Below are 19,415 nucleotides of genomic sequence, written 5' to 3' on the forward strand. Positions count from 1 at the left end.
GGTCTGGGCACTAGGTTCATGCTCATTACTACAGGGCATCGTTGCTTCCAGGCCCATTCACCAAATAGAAACAGAAAATATAAAAACACATTTTTGAAAGGAAATGGTAAGACTTTAATGAGGAAGTTCAAGCTTTTTTATTTTAGAAGTTTTTGATTTACAGAAAAACTACAAAGATAGTACAGAATCCCCAAATACCCTATACCTAATTTCCCCTATTATCAGCATCTTATGTTATTATGGTGCTTTTGTTACAATTAATGAGCCAACATTGAAACATTATTAACTAATGTCCATACTATATTCATATGTAGTTTTCATAGTTTTTTTTTTTTTTTTTTGACAGAGAGATAGAGAACAAGTAGGCAGAGAGGCAGGCAGAGGGAGAGGGAGAAGCAGGCTCCCCGCCGAGCAGGGAGCCTGATGCGGGGCTTGATCCCGAGGACCCTGGGATCATGACCTGAGCCGAAGGCAGCCGCTTAACCAACTGAGCCACCCAGGCACCCTGTTTTCATAGTTTTTATCTAATATCCTTTTTCTTTTCCAGGATCTCATTCAGGATACATTATTTTTAGCAGTCATGTCCCGTTAGGCTCCTCTCGGTTGTGATGGTTTCTCAGACTTTCTCTGTTTTTAATGACCTTTACAGTTTTGAGGAGTTCTGGTCAGGTGTTATGTAGATTGTTTCCTGAATTGTCATTTGTCTGATGTTTTCTTATTATACTAGGGTTATGTGTTTTGGAGAGCAAGACTACAGAGGTTAAATGCCATTTTCATCACATCTCATCAAGACTATGAACTATGAGGGGTGCCTGGGTGGCTCAGTCGTTAAGTGTCTGCCTTCGGCTCAGGTCATGATCCCAGGGTCCTGGGATCGAGCCCCATATCGGCTCCCTGCTCCGCGGGGAGCCTGCTTCTCCCTCTCCCACTCCCCCTGCTTGTGTTCCCTCTCTCGCTGTGTCTCTGTCAAAAAAAAAAAAAAAAAAAAGCCTATGAACTATGAAAATGACATCACTATTGATGTTAACCTTGATCACCTGCGTGAGATAGACACCAAATTTTTAATCATGAGTTTATATCAATCCAACATCACAGGTTCTTTTTTTTTTTAAGATTTTATTTATTTATTTGACAGAGAGAGACACAGGGGAAGTGGGAGAGGGAGAAGCAGGCTCCCCGCTGAGCAGAGAGCCCGATGCGGGGCTCGATCCCAGGACCCTGGGATCATGACCTGAGCCGAAGGCAGACACTTAACAACTGAGCCACCCAGGCACCCCCAACATCACAGGTTCTTCTTTACCTTCCATCACCCTTTATTTATATCTCTCCTGTGCCACAGTAAAACACTAGCTCCCATCAATACATTTATCCAATCCTACAATGCATACAAAATAGCTTCCAAATCATTACCCCTATGTTACTATGAGGGCAATTTGTTCAGAAGTTGCTTGCAGTTTTTTGGTTTTTGTTTTTATATATTATCTGATATATACAAGGTTATAAATATTCTCTGCCTGTCTTTTGTCTTTGCTTATGTGTATTTTGCCGTACAAAAGTGCTGTAGTTTTACATTCTCAAAGGTAGCAGTCTTTTAAGTCTAGATTTTTCATCTTAACTAGAAAGTCTTTTCACACATCCAGCCTACAAATGAATTCAACTCTGTATGCTTCTGGTACTTGTATGAATTTAGACCTCCGATCAATTTGGAGTTTATTCTTTTGCATGATGTGAAGCATGAATCCAATTTTACTTTTTTCTAGATGACTATCCAGTTATTCCCCAAGGTTATTTTTTATTTATTATTATTATTTTTAAAGATTTTATTTCTTCATTTGACAGAGAGAGACACAGCGAGAGAGGGAACACAAGCAGGGGGAGCGGGAGAGGGAGAAGCAGGCTTCCCGCTGAGCAGGGCGCCCGATGCGGGGCTCGATCCCACGACCCTGGGATCATGACCCGAGCAGAAGGCAGATGCCCAACGACTGAGCCACCCAGGCGCCCCTCCCAAGGTTATTTATTAAAAAGTCCATTTTTACCCCAGTGATTTGCCGACTATTACACACTAAATTTCCCTTTGTATTTGGTAGTATTTCTGACTTTCCATTTTCTTCTGCTGTCTGACAATTCAAGAGCCAGCACCAGGAAGTTATAATCATGGAAGCTTTTAAAAATTTTTTTGGTATAATTAACACACAGTGTTACATTAGTTGCAGGTGTACAATATAGTGATTCAACAATTCAATACATTACTCAGTGCTCATCAAGAAAAGGGTAGTCTTAACCTCCTTTATCTATTTCGCCCATCACCCCACCCACCTCCCCTCAGGTAACCATCAGTTTATTCTCTGTATTTAAGAAGTCTTTTTTTTCGGGCGCCTGGGTGGCTCAGTTGGTTAAGCGACTGCCTTCGGCTCAGGTCATGATCCTGGAGTCCCGGGATCGAGTCCCGCATCGGGCTCCCTGCTCGGCAGGGAGTCTGCTTCTCCCTCTGACCCTCCTCCCTCTCATGCTCTCTGTCTCTCATTCTCTCTCTCGCAAAAAAAAAAAAAAAAAAAGAAGTCTTTTTTTTCTTTGTTTCTTAAACACCACATATGAGTGTCTTTCACTTAGCATTAAACCCTCTAGATCCATCCGCTAACTTAGAGTAGCTGACATCCTTGAAACGTGCAACAATGCAGACATGGTCAGTCTCAGACAAAATGCTTCAAAGAGGAGGACACACAAGACACATCCTAAGGGAAACAGGACCAATTCCAGAAACAGGAGCTCTGGACTCCCGGCTGGGTCAAGGACCACATGGACAGGGAAGGAGTCTTCACTCAGGGACCAGGCTCACAGGGCCTGACGCGCATGCAGGGCATGGGAAGCTCCACCACGAGGGACCACGCTGGCGCAGGCTGTGTAGAGTCCAGGGGCTTCTCACGCTCTCGCACACCGATGTCGACCTATCTGCGGTGCCAGAGGACTTGGCCCAGAGCAGTCCCCCCACAACGGGAAGCTCCTTTTGCGGGGCTCCTGGCTGATGTAGTGGGAAGAGCACGCGACGTTTGATCTTCAGGTCTTGAGTTCAAGCCCCACCTTGGGTGTAGAGATTACTAACAGAAATAAACACATAAAAATAAACTTTAAAACATGTTTGCTCATTCTGCACTCTCCTTCCTAAACTACATTTACTTCAAAATAGGTAACAACGTTTAAAATTAGGCATCGGATAAATTCGGGCTTTTTCCTCCCTCGGAACCTTCTGGTAAAATGGCCGCTCCTCGGAAATGATTTAATGAATGAGAAACATTTTCACAGACATTGTGACCGTCTCACACGAGCGTGTACCCGGAGTGGACCGGTCCCAGTCTTACCCGACGACGGGGTCCGCACCGCACACGACGCACATCGTCCCCGCCACCAGAGACGCGACTGCGCCCACACAGCGCACCCGAGGTGCAGACCTTCCCGGGGGAGCCCCAGACGCCAACGCGCTCCCTCGAGCACTGCCCGCCACCACACGGGAGCACACCCGGAGCACATCCGGGCCCCGCCCACCCCTGAACATCGCGAGATCAGGCCTTGAGGTTTGGCTATGCCTTTGCGCCTAGAGACTACGTTTCCCAGAAGAGACTGCGGCGACGGCCCACTCGCGAGGTAGCATTCGCGGCGCTTTGTGCGCCTGCGCCATCTTCCGGCTCCAGGCGGCGCGTCCGCCGATACCGAGGAGGAAGCGCACCCGGGGCTGCGGAGAGCGCGGCCACGGGGGCACCTGAACCCCAGGAGGCGGCAGGTGAGGGGCTCTGGAGCTTGCCAGGCGCACCTGGGTCCCTGCGGGAGCGGGCTCCACGGCCGGGCGGCTCTCGGGCCTGGGAAGAACCGGAACGTTTCGCCCCAGCGTCGGTCTGCGGCTTTCCGGGCTCTGGACTACATTTCCCATCGGCCTCCGCGTCCAGGCTCCTAGCCCCGGTCTGTGGACCCCTTAGGTGGGTGTGAAGGGGTCCCCGACTCCCAAAAATGCTGGTCGATGTTTTACAGTCTTTCCTGCGCGTGCCTTTTTTTTTTTTTTTAAATTTAGGACAAATTCTTGTTTCATAAGATTCTCAAACAGTTGCAAAGACCTCAAAATATTTAGCACTCCTAGTTCAGAAGCAGAGACTTAAATTTGAGAACATTTTAGATGGTCTTGTAAAAGATCTGTGTCCAGCAATGGGGAAATGGTTGAGTAAATCATGGGCCACTCATGTAATAAAATATCATAAAGCTATTACAGACAATGTTAAGGCAGTGGTCATAGTAAGAAAAAAATTTCTATTACATGTTAAGGAACGATTACTTCATTTACGTATTTCTTAGAATTAAATATTTGTAACGTGCCAGGCATTGTTCTGAGTTCCTTTATAGAATACTACTCGTTTAATGATGAACTCACAAAGTGGTTAAATGACATCATTCTTAATACTTGGATTTTTTTTCCCAGTTCTTTTTTTAAGCCCATGTGCCAATCAAGAGGTGGGTGGTTTGACCTCTTTTGCGGAATGTTCTCATGTTGTATAAAGAGACCACTTGTGAATATCTTTTTTTGTCAGTTAATGTTGCCCCACATAATTTTTGATAGTTGTTTGGTGTTCCATCATATGGCTGTGCCAACAGTGATTCAACCACTTGCCTACTTTTGTGGACTGTTATGGACTAATTTTTGTTCTCTTTTTCAGTAAATTTTGTGCACACAGCTTTGCTTACTGTTAGTCTCTGTGCAGGGGCACATTTATGTGATGGTAATGGAGCCATCTAATTTGCCCATTGCAACCACACCCCATTTGATGACTCAAGGCAGGGTCCACACAGTGGTGTCCACCAGGCCTTAGGAAGGGCTGTAAGGTTCTTTGTGAATTTGGAAGTTGAGTAAAGAGCCAGGGAGGTGTTAACATTGTGGGTACGAGACAGTTAAATGGTCTATTTCTGGGAAGGCTTCACTCTGGGCTGGGCTGATGCCGATCAGGCAGGCTGTGCTCCCTGGCCTGAGGACAGCCTTTCTTGTCCTTGGGACACCATGTATGTGGTCTAGTCACTGAACCAGGACTGAGCATCCCCATCACAGATCTGCATCAGTAACAAGGTGGAATTCTCTGGATATTTAAGGGAAGTGGGAGAGAAAGGGCCACTGGTTCCCTGTGTCATTGGCAACAGCTAAAGCTATGTTTCCTAGAGTTGGGTAAAGGCCACAGTGTTCCAACTCTAGTTTTTGTAGGGAGCGGGGGATAAAAAGGTGGGGACTTGTAACCATGGCATTCTGGGAGCTGTAAGGCAAGCTTGGCCTCTCATGTTTGCTCTTTCCTCCCCCAGCTCTGCCATCTCAGGACTCTGCCCTTCCCCAAGAGAGGAACCTGGAGGAGGACCCATCAGCCCATGAAATTCTAAAAGTCATGTCCCTTGTGAGTTTTAAAATCATGTAAATATTTCCTTTGTTTATCTTGAAGCCTCCCATCTGGGTTTCATCCAAGAATCCAGTTCTCAGAGGTTCCCATTTTAGGGACTATAAAGGCCAGGCAGCTGGTACTCTCTCCCACTGCCCCCTCCACTCTGACCAATGCCCATGGGTTCATTCTGTATAGCATTCCATATATTCTGATGGTGTGGTATTCTGCCAGGAGGCTAGATAGAGCAGAAATCCGTTTCCTTGTATAAACTGAAAACCGAGGTTTGATGAAACGGAGATGAATATTTATGAGGGATATAACATGGAAAAGCATGGGAACAGGTCTTGGTTGGTCTCAATTTCAGTGTGAGGCACGATCTCTTAGCTGGGTATCTGTGGGAGATTAGATGCCAGAATTAAGGTCCAGTTTGAGGTCAAACAGAGCATTTGAATGTGGGTCATTCTATAGCCGCTTCTTCAGCTTGAGAACGAGAGAAGTACAGAGGTGAGGGGATTGTGAGACAACCAACCAGATGGATGAATTTTTCAGAATCCAGGTAGGCAGAGCTTGGAAGAGCCTTCAGAGATCTGATCCAACCTCTGCATCCAAAATAAGAGAATGGTTGAGTCATTTTTTCACTCGATAGAAAATTGTACAGCTAATCAAAGTAATCTTAAGATTTTTCTCATAAGGAAGAATGCTTTGATATGTCCTGACATAATGATGAACCTCTGTCTTCAAATAATTCTCAATGTATATGAAAATCATATTTTCTAAGATGGAAAACATTTCTTTAATAAAACATTTGAGGGTAAGTCTATCAGAAATTGTTGGTTTGTTTTGTTGTTGTACAAAAGTAGAAATTATAGGCCTCTCTTTGAGAATTTTTTTTTTTTTTTAAAGATTTTATTTATTTATTTGACAGAAGACAGCGAGAGAGGGAACACAAGCAGGGGGAGTGGGAGAGGGAGAAGCAGGCTTCCCGCGGAGCAGGGAGCCCGATGCGGGGCTCGATCCCAGGACCCTGGGATCATGACCTGAGCCAAAGGCAGATGCTTAACGACTGAGCCACCCAGGTGCCCCTTATTGAGAATTTATTATATGCCAAGGAAAGAGTAGGCAACGTGCTTTAGTATGCTGCTTGTCACAACTGGGGAAACTCCACTTGGCTGAATTTTATTTATTTATTTTTTTTTTAAAGATTTTATTTATTTATTGGAGAGAGAGAGACAGAGAGCATGAGAGGGAAGAGGGCAGAGGCAGAAGCAGACCCCCCGCCGAGCAGGGAGCCCGATGCGGGACCCGATCCCGGGACTCCAGGATCATGACCTGAGCCGAAGGCAGTCGCTTAACCAACTGAGCCACCCAGGCGCCCTTGGCTGAAATTTAATTTTCCTCTCAGATCTATGTACAGAGCTTGGGTTTGTAGTGAAAAGTAATGCTCAAGAACATTTCAACACTGTTTTACTCATGCCGACCCTCTCCTGTAACCTGCTCACATTGGAGGCCTCCAGCCCCAGCCTTCCTTTTCACCAGAACACCCCATTCCTGCAAAGACCTCCTCCGTCTCCTCTCATCCCACCAAGAAACATTTCCTTGAAATATGCCAATAACATACCTGCCTGTTGTTTCAGGAGTCAGACTTGTTCACGGATGTGGCCATAGTCTTCTCCCAAGAAGAATGGGAACAGCTTGCACCCGCTCAGAGGGATTTGTACAGAGACGTGATGTTGGAGACCTATAGCAACCTGGTCTCACTGGGTAAGATGACCTGGCATATTAGTTTGTATGTTACCCTCGGCATATCTGTTCCTTGTCTGTTTCCGGGCAGCTTTTGAGTGGTCAAAGAGCAGCTCCCTGGGCTGATACTACATCTTCCCCAACCCTCAGGTGACTGTCACATCTTCCTCTGGTCTCTCCTGCAACCGCCTCTCCTGCTCGCCGACCAGGTCCTGGATCTGAATTCTGGGGCCCCACACCATAACCGGGTGGCATGTTTTTTTTCACATCCAGGTCTTGCCATCGCCAAACCTGATGTGATCTCCTTCCTGGAGCAAGGCAAAGAGCCCTGGGTGGTAGAGAAAACGTCAAGAGGAGGCCTGTGTCCAGGTGAGTGAGGCCTGTGTGGGAAGAGAGAAGCTACCACAGATAACCGTCTAGTGGGTGGAAGAGAAAAGAAGACCTTTGAGGTAGAAAATTTTCCCTCCAAGATGCCAAACTCAGAGGTCAGGTCCCACCTGTCATCTCTCGTAGCTTGTCAGCAACATTTCACAAAAGTGGTTGTTCCTTTCTTCCTGAAACATTTCTGTGTATTTGGGACATCACTACCTCCTCATTAAACCATCTTCAGCCTCCTCTGATGGGATTGTCTCACTTTCTTTAAATGTTGGAGGCCCCCAGGGCTCAAACTTGGGTTTTTTCTTTCCTGTTTATTTTCATTCCCTAGGACCCTCTCCATTACCATGCTTTAAATACTTTTTGTACCTGTGTTGTCCAGTATGGAGCCACCGGCCCCATGTGGCCGTTGTAATTTAATTATAATGAAATACATTAAGAAGATCAGTACCTCAGTTGCACTTGACACATTTCAGAAGTTCAGGAGCCACTCTGTGGCTTGTGCTTACTGTATTGGACAACGCAGATACAGAACATTTCCATCATCTTTAGCTTTTCCTTTAAACTCCAGCTGCCTTCTCATCATATCCACTTCCGTGTTCATGGGGACTTTGAACTTAACAAGCCCAGAAAGGAGTTCTTGATCCTCCTTAACAATTTGCTCTTCCCTCTTTCTTCCACACTTTAGTAATAGGGTACTTGATTCTTATACTTGCTCAAGTCAAAAACTCTTTTTTTTTTTTTTTTTTTTAAGATTTTATTTATTTATTTGACAGAGAGACACAGCAAGAGAGGGAACACAGCAGGAGTGGGAGAGGGAGAAGCAGGCTTCCTGCCAAGCAGGGAGCCCGACGCAGGGCTCGATCCCAGGACCCTGGGATCATGACCTGAGCCGAAGGCAGACGCTTAACGACTGAGCCACCCAGGCACCCCTCAAGTCAAAAACTCTTAAAGCATTCTTGACTTTTCTCTCTCACGTTTGTTTGTCAGCAAGGCCTGTTTTCTCTACCTTGAATTATGTCCAGAATTTAACCACTTCTCACCAAGACCACTGCTACCATTCCATCCACACCACCATCATCTTTGGCTTAGACTATTGCAGTAGCCTCCTCCCCATCCCTCTGCTTCTAGTCTTGTCCAGTACAGTGTATTGTCTACACAGCAGCCAAAGTGAGGGTGTATTGTATTGCTGCTCAAGACCTACTAGTAAATTCCCATCTCACTCAAGAGAAAATCCAAAATCGATACCATGGCCTAGGAGCCTCTACGTGCTATCTAATACAGTGGCCACCAGCCAAACGTGCTGTTTAAATTTTAACTTTAACTAAAATTAAATAAAATGTAACATTCCATTCCATGGTAGCCTGTAGCCACATTTCAAATGCTCAGTAGCCTTGGGTAGCTAGTAGCTAGTATATTAGGGTGGAATCGAACATTTTCGGCATCATAGAAAGTTCTCTTGGACTGTGTTGCTCTATGATTGGCGTCCCACATTCTCTCTGATCTCCTCTCCTGCTACTCTCCTTGTTGCTCATTCGGCTACAGCCACACAAGCCTCTTTGCTATACCTTTAATGTAGGGGTTGGCAAGTGTTGTCTTTAAAGGGCCAGAGGGTAAATATCTGTGGGTTTTGTGGGCCATATATGGTCTCTGTCACAACTACTCAGCTGTGCTGTGGTAGAATGAGCACAGACAGTGCAAATTTACCCTCCCCAACTTTGATACAGAAAGCATGTTCCTGCCTCAGGGCTTCTTCCCTGCCTGTTCCCTTGCTCTGGATGGAGGGTTGCTCAGCCTCAGCGTTGTTGACACAGCGGGGCCGTCCAGTGGACTGTAGGATGTTTAGCAGTCTCCCTGGCTTCTCCTCATTAGTTGCGAGTATAACCCCCCTCCCTTCGGTTGTCACAATCAGAAATGTTCCAGATATTACCAGATGTCCCCCAGGGGGCAAAATCGTCCCTGATTGAGAACCAAAGTTCAAAGTCAAGTGTGACAATGTGAGACCAAGAATGTGTTGGTTGATAAACAGTTTCCACGAGAAACAGTTTCCACCACATACAATGTACTGTAAGAGAACTTCAGATGGGGAACCAAGAATTAAACATTACAGACGTGGTAAATTCATCCACATTGAAGTGGTAGTTGGCCCCCGGGAGTGAACGAGGTCAGGTGTGGAGTGAACATCAGGAGAGGAGATACAGGGGCACCTGGGTGGCTCAGTCGGTTAAGCGACTGCCTTCGGCTCAGGTCATGACCCAGGGTCCTGGGATCGAGTCCCGCGTCGGGCTCCCTGCTCTGTGGGGAGCCTGCTCCTCCCTCTGCCTGCTGATCCACCTGCTTGTGTGCTCGCTCACTGTCTCTCTCTGACAGATAAATAAATCTTAAAAAGAAAAAGGAGAGAAGATACGTGCTGTTGTATAACCCAGTGTCTTCACTGGCATCTTTGGGAGGCCAGTATTCTCTCAGCCACACCCATAATACCATTTTTGCTTTTGTTTTTGTCATTTTAGTTTGACAGCTTATGTTTGACTGTTTGGGGTGCTGAGTTTTGTTTACTTCTTAGATCTGTGGGTTTACATCATAATCAAAGAGGACTTACCCCTTTGACATTATAAATGAGTCTCCTGTGGTTTTTTTCCTGGTATATTTATGGTGCTATTTATGATCCCTGTGGAGTTTATCCTGAGTGCAAGATGTGATTTCACACTATTTTCCAGGTTATCAGTTTATTCAAACAGCATTTATTAGCTCATTTTATCTTTTCACCACTAATCTGTATAGCCACCTTTATCATCTACTCTGTTGCCTCTGGATATATCTTTTGACTTTTGGTTCTGTCTCATTAATCTCTTTGTCTAACTATGTGTCCAATACCATACTGTTTTAATTATTGAAGGTTTTAAATATCTGGTAGACTAGTTCCTCCTCATTCTTATTTTTCAGAATTTTCCTGGCTATACTCATTTATTTTTCCATCTGAACTTTAAAATGAGAATATCTGGTTTTAAAAAAATCATGTAATTATTCTTACTTGAGATCACAGTAAATTTTCAGATTGAGGAGAAAACTTATTTTTTTAATTGATTTTTATCTATTTAAGAAAATGATAGGCTCTTCCTTCCTTTATGTCCACCCCCTGGTGGTTTTAAAGTTTTCTTTATATGGCTCTTGTACATTTCTTATTATATTTACTGCTAGGTAGTATATATTTATTGCTGTTATTGGAAATGGGGCCCTTTCATCCCTATTATATCCCAACCAGTTGTTTTTTATACCTGGCAAAAGCCATTCATGTCTTTCAGATTAATTTTGTAGTTAACCCAACTTACTGAATTTTCTCATTATTTACAACAATTTTTCATGTAATACTCTTGAGCTTTCCAAGTAGACATTCATATCATCTGCAAAGGGTGATAATCTTTTTGCATTTTTATAGCTCTTGGGTTTTTTTTTTTCCTTTTGCCTGAGTAGGAAACTGATTATGTAGTACCCCCAGAACAACGTTAATGGGGGTAGTTTACATCCTAAGCTTGTTCTTGACCTTAATAGAAATGTTTTTTGTGTCTTTTCATTAAGCATAATATCACATTTAGGAATGAAATAGAGATATTTTATTTGGTTAAAGAAGTATCCACCTTTTCATATTAAGTTTTCTTATTTTAATCTATGAAGTCTGGATTATATGAATAGATTTCCTAATACTTGAACTCCTTTTTTTTTTTTTTTTTAAAGATTTTATTTATTTATTTGACAGCGAGAGACACAGTGAGAGAGGGAACACAGCAGGGGGCAGTGGGAGAGGGAGAAGCAGGCCTCCCGCCAAGCAGGGAGCCCGATGCAGGGCTCGATCCCAGGACCCTGGGATCAGGACCTGAGACGAAGGCAGACGCTTAACGACTGAGCCACCCAGGCGCCCCCTAATACTTGAACTCCTAATACTGAATACTGAATCTAAACATTCAAATGTTGCATTTCTTGAATCAGTGTGGTAATTTATATTTTTTCTGCTCCTTTTAACTTTTTAAAAAATCACTGTAAAATATACATAACAAAATTCATCTTTTTAACCATTTTAAAGTGTATAGTACATTGGCATTTAGTACATTTACAGTGTTGTGCAATATCACCATTATCTAGTTTCAGAATATTTTTATCACCCTGTGGTTTTCACCCCTGTTTTCTGGCACGCTGCTCTTAAAACCCTTGGAGTCTCTGAAGTAATAAGTCTTCTTGTATGCTAATGAGATGACTGTGGTTGGGGTCACCTGGATAGCTTCAGGAAGGGGGCTGGTTGAGAGAAAAACCAGTTTTGTAATTAGAGGGTTGGAACTCTCAGCTCTATCCCCCAAACTTTGGAGGGACTGGAGGTTGACTGAATCACCAAAGGGCAATGATTTAATCAATCCTGCCTATGTAATGAAGCTTCCATAAAAAAATCCCTAAAGTACAGTGTTTGGAGAGCTTCCGGGTTGGCGAACATGTGGAGGTACTGGGAGGGTATTGTTCCTGGAGAGGGTGTAGAATCTCCACATCCCTCCCCCTATACCTTGTCCTGTGCATTTCTTTCATCTGACTGATATGAGTTATATTCTTTGTAGTAAACTGGTAATCTAGTAAGTAAACCATTTTCCTGAATTCTGTAAGCCAGTCTATCAAATGATTGAACCCCAGCAGGGGTGGTGGGAACCTCCAGTTTATTGGGGTGGAGGGTGAAGGGAGCAGAGGTAGTCTGTGGGCCTGAGCTCTTAATCTGTGGGATCTGATGCTTTCTGCAGAAAGACAGTATGAAAATTGACTTAAATCTGTAGGACACCCAGTTGGTATCCATCAGAGTTGGGAGAATTGCTTGGCACACATTTTGTCACCAGAAGCGTCAGAAGGGAAGTATGTATAGTAGAGTCGTGTTGAGAGGTGTGTTTTTCCTAAACACACCCCAGAGGAAACCCCATATTTAAATAGTTTCCTCGCTGCCCTCTCCCCCCAGCCCCTGGCAACCAGTAATCTGCTTTCTGTCTCTGTGGAATTGCTCATTATGGATATTTCACATAAATGGAATCTTATAATATGTGGCCTTTAGAGTCTAGCTTCTTTCACTTAGCATGGTGTCTGTCCTTAAGGTTAATCCATGTTGTAACATGTGACAGGATTTCCTTCAATTTTAAGGCTATATGTAGGTACCACAACTTTTTTATCCATTCGTCAATGGACATTTGGGTGGCTTCCACTTCTTGGCTATTGTCAATAATGTTGCAGTAAACATGAGTGTGCAGGTGTCTCTTTCAGATTCTTTCAGTTCTTTGGGATATATACTCAAGTGGAATTGCTATATTATATGGTAATTCTATTTTTAATTTTTTTAGAACTTTCCCTGGTTTTTTCTTTTTTTTTTTTTTTAGTAATCTGTACCCAACATGGGGTTCAAACTCATGACCCTAAGATCAAGAGTTTTATGCTCTTCCAGCTGAGCCAGCCAGGCGCCCCTCCATACTGTTCTTTCTTTCTTTCCTTTTTTAAAAGATGTATTTATTTATTTTTAGGGAGAGAGAGAAAGAGTGCATGAGAGAGCTGGGGGCAGGGGCAGAGGGAAAGAATCTTTCAAGCAGACTCCCTGCTGGGCAAGGAGCCCGACATGGGGCTTGATCCCATAAGCCATGAGATCACGACCTGAGCCAAAACTAAGAGTCGGACACTTAACCAACTGAGCCACCCAGGCAACCCTCCATACTGTTTTCTATAGTGTTTGCACCATTTTACATTCCCATCATCAGGGCACAATGATTCCGGTGTCTCCAAATCCTCATCGACACCTGTTATTGTCTGTTTTGTTTGATAGTGGCCATCCTAATGGCTTTGCGGCATTATCTCATTATAGTTTTGATTTGCATTTCTCTAATGATAAGTGATGTTGAGCATGTTTTCATGTGCTTCTTGGCCATTTGTATACCTTCTTTGGAGAAATGTCTATTCAGGTCCTTTGCCAGTTTTTTAATAGGGTAGTTTTTCTGTTGTTGTTGAATTGTAGGAGTTCTTTATATATACTGGATAGTAACCTCTTATTAGATATATGATTTAGAAATATTTTCTCCTATTCTGAAGGTTGCCTTTTTACTTTTTTGATTGTTTCCTTTGATGCACAAAAGATTTTAAGCTTGATGTAGTCTCATTTGTCTATTTTTGCTTTTGTTACCTGGGCCTTTAGTGCTATATCCAAGAAATCATTGCCAAATGCAATGTCATGAAGTTTTCTCCCTGTGCTTTCTTCTAGGAACTTAACATTTTTAGGTCTTACATTTAGGTCTTTAATCCATTTTGAGTTAATTTTTGTATATGGTGTAAGGTAAGGGTACTGCCTCATTCTTTTGCATGTGGATACCCAATTTCTTCAGAACCATTTGTTAAAGAGACTGTCCTTTACTCATTGTGTTGTCTTGGCACCGTATCAAAGATAATTTGACCATATGCATGGGGGTTTATTTTTGGGCTCTCTAATTCTGTTCCATTTGTCTATGTCTGCCTTTTTGCTGGTACCACACTATTTTGATTACTGTGGCTTTGCAGTATGTTTTGAAATCAGGAAGTGTGAGACCTCCAACTTTGTTTGCCCTTTTCAAGATTATTTTGGCTCTTGGGATCCCTTGAGGTTCATATGAGGGGACTAAAATATCTTGATGCTAAGACTATCTGTAAGATTTTTAGACCTATTTCTTTGGTTATCCAAAACAGTGACTACTAATGCTAAATAATTAAATTTAAAATACTCTGCCGGGGCGCCTGTTGGCTCAGTCGTTGGGCGTCTGCCTTTGGCTCAGGTCATGATCCCAGGACCTGGGATCGAGCCTCGCATTGGGCTCCCTGCTCGGCCAGGAGCCTGCTTCTCCCTCTCCCACTTCCCCTGCTTGTGTTCCCTCTCTAGCTGTCTCTCTCTGTCTCTGTCAAATAAATAAATAAAATCTTTTAAAAAAATAAATAAATAAAATACTCTGCCAGTCCGTGTCAGGGAACCATTAAATTAATACAGAAGACCTCACTATTCTTGTTGCTATTTTGCAACTTTATAGGGAGTTGAACAGAAGTCAGAAAATTATGACTGTCAGTACTATCTTTGGATGCCTACAACACAGTATATAATTAGGGATGGCTTAATTTAGATGAGTGTAAAAGGGCTCATATAATAAACAACACCATACTCTGCCATAAATCAACACAATCTGTGATAGAAAAGTGGAAAAAGTGGAAGTCTGGGGAGAGGATTGTTTTTAGTGGCATGTCCTTTTTCCACATTGCCCAAAAAGCAAGTAATGTGCCTTACTTTAATTCCTAAAACCAAATTTCCATTTGGGCATAGTTAAATGTTCCCAAATTCGTCTTCTCTTTCTACCAGGTTGGGTTGGCTTTAATTTTCCATGTTCCAGTTTCCATGTAGTCTTTTGGTTGTCCTTCATAGGATGGCAGGCAGATGTTGCTAACTGTTGAGTAGGTCAACCACCAGTTCACGGGTTGCCATCATAATGGCCATATTTGGAATCTATCTCAATAGAATTGTCAGACCACAGTGAAGAGACCCAAAACCTTCTTTCTGAACAACCAGACAGGGGCACCTGAGTGGCTCAGTCGGTTAAACATCTTGTTTTGGCTCAGGTCATGATCCTAGGGTCCTGGGATCGAGCCCTGTATCGGGCTCCCTGCTCTGCAGGAAGCCTGCCTCTCCCTGTCCCTCTGTCTGCTGGTCCCCCCGCTTATATGCTCTCTGTCTCAAATAAATAAATAAAATCTTTTAAAAAAATTAAAAAAAACAACCAGACATGGTGTCTGAAAAAATATCTGTACTTTGTGTCCTCTTCATGTAGTTTTGTTCTTACAACTTCATGTGGACGCACTGTGGTTATAGTACAAGTTTTTGAGATGACAGCGGCATCATTCCCACAAAATCTGATATTTCTTTCATAGACCCGTCATCGTGTTTCATTGTCAAACTAACTTTTTATTCTAGTAGCTTTTGCTTAAAACTTTCACATGTAACCAAATGAATAATGTTCTGTGATATGCCACCATATGAAGCAGACCTGCTCCTATAAAATCCTCTTTGGTCATCTGTCTACTACACTTTTTTTTTTTTAAAGATTTTACTTGTTTGTTTGTTTATTTATTATTTATCAGAGAGAGAGAGAGCGTGTGCACAAGCAGGGAGGGCAGCAGGCAGAGGAAGAAGCAGGCTCCCCACTGAGCAGGGAGCCCGATGTGGGGCTCGATCCCAGGACCCCGAGATCATGACCTGAGCCGAAGGCAGACTCTTAACCATCTGAGCCACCCAGGTGTCCCTGTCTACTACACTTTATTTATTTATTTGTTTTTTAAGATTTTTATTTATTTTTTGACAGAGAGAGACAGAGAGGGAACACAAGCTGGGGGAGTGGGAGAGGGAGAAGCAGGCCTCCTGCTGAGCAGGGAGCCCGATGCGGGGCCCGATCCCAGGACCCTGGGATCATGACCTGAGCCAAAGGCAGACGCTTAACGACTGAGCCACCCAGGCGCCCCTGTCTACTACACTTCATAAGCACATTCAGAAGCACCCATTTGCTTTCCCCATAGTTCCTTGCATTAAGCTGTAACCAATTCCAAATGGATTTGGTTGCTGTGATTACATAAAACAGGCCACTGCAACTGGAATCATATAATAGGTAAAACCAGGATCAAATACACCATTTGACTTCTCCCTGCAGTCTGAATAGGCAGCAAAGAATGTTGCCCTGAAGAAGCCACCCCCATTAAGTTGGGGCCTAATTCTCTAAATAAGGAACAGGGCCCTTCTTTTTCCACCGTCACATTTAGGCAATGGAAAGGTCCAGGGGAGACTGGTTTAGTAGACACCAGGTCTAAGCCATGGTATTCAGCTGAACTTCAGAGATAGAAGGCTTCACAGCAGAATGCCACAGCTGTGTTACTGTAACTCCCAGTGGACAGGTGAGACCAGCCTCCCTGTCCTACCACTTCCCCTGGCAAGCAGATACACTGTTGTATGCCTCTGGCCAGATGAAGATCCAGCTACCCTTCCCCATCATCTTTTAAAATCTGCTTTATTGAGGTATAATTTATATTCAGTAAAATGCATGCATTTTAAGTACCGTATCTTGATGAGTATGGACAAATGTATACACTTGCATAACCATAACCACAGGCTAGAGAACATTTTCATCGCCCTGAAAAGTTCCCTTGTGCACTTTCTACACAGTTGCTCATTTACCCAGCCCCAGGCAACCAATGATTTTTTCTGTCACTCGAGATTATATGTGTTTTCTAGGGGTTCATAGAAACATTCATTTTTTTAAAAACATGGTTCAGAGGTGATTCTGATCCACACTAACATTTTAGAACTACTCTTACAACCTCCCTCTGACTACTCCATCTCAATTTATGGTATTTCCTCTGCCTCTCTTCTACTTACCCATTTTCAAATTGCCTAGCCACATTCAAGAGCTTATAGGTATACTCATGAGTTTAAGTTTCCTGGTTTTCACTATAGAAGTTCCTTTTTCTGGAAAAGGAAAAAACTTTTTTTTTTTTTTTTTTTTTCAGTACTGGAGTCCAGGTATGATACCAAGCTATCATCTCCAGAGCAGCACATTTATGAAATACAGATGCCACAGTGGGAGATAATGGAAAGCCTCACAAGTTATGGTCTTGAGTGTTCTAGGTTCCAAGATGATTGGGAATGCAGAAGCCAGTTTGACAGACAACGGGGAAATCCAGATGGACATTTGAGTCAAATGATAATCAGTCATGAAGAAATAGCCACTTTAAACCAACAAGCATCATTTCCTTTTTATCAGAAAACTCATCGTGGAGAAAAACCCTATGAATATAACGAATGTAGAAAAGACTTCTGGCAGGAGGACTTCCTTATTAATCATCAAGGAATTCATGCTAATGAGAAACCCTATAAATGTAAGGAATGTGGCAAGGCCTTTAAGTATGGCTCACGACTAATTCAACATGAGAATATTCATTCTGGCAAGAAACCCTATGAATGTAACGAATGTGGAAAGGCCTTCAATTCTGGTTCAAATTTCATACAACATCAGAGGGTTCATACTGGTGAGAAACCTTATGAATGTAAGGATTGTGCAAAGGCCTTTAGTCGAAGCTCACAGCTGATTGAACATCAACGAATTCATACTGGTGAGAAACCCTATCAATGTAAGGAATGTGGCAAGGCCTTCAATAGGATCTCACATCTTAAAGTACATTATAGAATTCATACTGGTGAAAAACCCTATGCATGCAAGGAATGTGGGAAGACCTTTAGTCATCGGTCTCAGTTGATTCAACATCAGACTATTCATACGGGCAAGAAACTCTATGAATGTAAGGAATGTGGGAAGGCCTTTAATCAAGGCTCAACTCTTATTAGACATCAGAGAATCCATACTGGTGAGAAACCCTATGAATGCAAGGCATGTGGGAAGGCCTTTAGAGTGAGCTCACAACTTAAGCAACATCAGAGAATTCACACTGGAGAGAAACCCTACCAATGTAGGGTTTGCGGTAGGGCTTTCAAACGGGTCTCACATCTTACTGTACATTATAGAATTCATACAGGTGAGAAACCATATGAATGTAAGGAATGTCGAAAGGCCTTCAGTCATTGCTCACAACTGATTCAGCATCAGGTAATTCATACTGAGGAAAAGTCTTGTAAATATAAGGAATGTGGGAGGACTTTACATCATGATTCAGCTACTGTTCAACACCAGAGAATGCATAATAAAGAAACACAAGTGAACATAATAAATGTAGAAAAGCCTTCCATTAGCACTTATCCTTTATTAATCATCAGAGAATTTATGTTAGCAAGCAACCATATCAATGGAAATAATGGGGAGAGCCCATTAGCTTAGGCTAGTCCCAACTTCTTATATTTTGCAGAAAGACTTGAAGAATGTAATGCAAATGGGAATGCCTTCATTCAAGCTATCCTTTATCCTGAGTCATAAGATTAATAATGAAAAATTTTACGGATATAAATTGTTTAGACCATAATTATTGAAGAAGCAAGGGAAGGTTGGAAAAAAAAATTTGTCTCTAACATATTACAGGATCACATTTTCTAACCACACTGTAATAATTTTAACAACAGCCAGAAATTTTAATTTTTTGGCACTTGAAAAAAAAAAACAGCCAAATTACTCTTGGGTTCAACTTTTTTTTTTTTTTTTTAAATAGGCACCACACCCAGTGTGGGCCTCAAACTCATGACCCTGATATCAAGAGTCATATGCTCTACCGACTAAGCCAGCCAGGTACCCCATTACTCTTAGGTTAATAAATAAATCATGCAAATTATCATGCATGGTAATGAAAGAATGACAATTGAGAGATTTGCATTCCAGGAGTTGTAGTATGTGGCTGAAGTTACTCAGAAGAATTTTTATGGCTTTTAAATGCATGCAAAGCATGAAAACTTGAAAGATTATTCTCAAATATATTAAATGTACTATTCAAGAAGCCAGAAAAGACAATACCAAACACTGAGGTGATGAAAGAACAAATTGGTACAAAATTAAAAGAGAAAATAATGAAATTAGAAAGTGGTTATCTTACAATAATCTGTTTTTATTTCTTCCTGACCCAAGAATAAACAAAATTTAAGATAATTCTCAATTTCTATGTTGTTTTAGATTATCTTTCATCGCTTTTTTTTTTCTCTTTTTTTTTTATTCTTATGTTAATCCCCATACATTACATCATTAGTTCTAGATGAAGTGTTCCATGATTCATTGTTCGTGCACAACACCCAGTGCTCCATGCAGAACGTGCCCTCCTCAATACCCACCACCAGGCCAACCCATCCTCCCACCCCCCTCCCCTCTAGAACCCTCAGTTTGTTTTTCAGAGTCCATC

The 19,415-nt window shown here is 42.6% G+C and overlaps 1 protein-coding gene, 1 long non-coding RNA gene and 1 pseudogene across 6 annotated transcripts in view; 1 reads left to right on the forward strand and 2 right to left on the reverse strand.

Annotated features, from left to right (window-relative positions):
- Window positions 1-2,146: 2,146 nt before the first annotated feature.
- Window positions 2,147-3,529, reverse strand: LOC145717702 (uncharacterized). Its single transcript, XR_014141107.1, has 2 exons — window positions 3,357-3,529; window positions 2,147-3,095 (listed from the first exon to the last, which is right to left on the reverse strand). It is a non-coding gene; the product is annotated as an uncharacterized LOC145717702 (long non-coding RNA).
- A 123-nt stretch (window positions 3,530-3,652) lies between these two features.
- Window positions 3,653-19,415, forward strand: part of ZNF582 (zinc finger protein 582) — a 23,101-nt gene continuing 7,338 nt past the window's right edge. Inside the window, exons 1-5 of one of the 5 annotated variants that reach the window (XM_081807802.1) lie at window positions 3,673-3,775; window positions 5,329-5,417; window positions 7,037-7,163; window positions 7,416-7,511; window positions 17,091-19,168. In XM_081807802.1, coding sequence (XP_081663928.1) covers window positions 5,409-5,417; window positions 7,037-7,163; window positions 7,416-7,511; window positions 17,091-18,412 — 1,554 coding nt within the window. In that variant the 5' untranslated portion in view covers window positions 3,673-3,775; window positions 5,329-5,408 and the 3' untranslated portion in view covers window positions 18,413-19,168. Of the gene's footprint in view, window positions 3,969-5,328; window positions 5,418-7,036; window positions 7,164-7,415; window positions 7,512-17,090; window positions 19,169-19,415 lie in introns of those variants that run through there. The other 4 variants (XM_081807801.1, XM_081807805.1, XM_081807806.1 and 1 more) reach the window with 4 other exon arrangements.
- Window positions 16,059-16,684, reverse strand: LOC145717671 (solute carrier family 25 member 36 pseudogene; annotated as a pseudogene).

This window comes from Leptonychotes weddellii, chromosome 16, assembly GCF_054177405.1.
Source record: "Leptonychotes weddellii isolate Sample4059 chromosome 16, ASM5417740v2, whole genome shotgun sequence".
NCBI classification, from domain to species: Eukaryota; Metazoa; Chordata; class Mammalia; order Carnivora; family Phocidae; genus Leptonychotes; species Leptonychotes weddellii.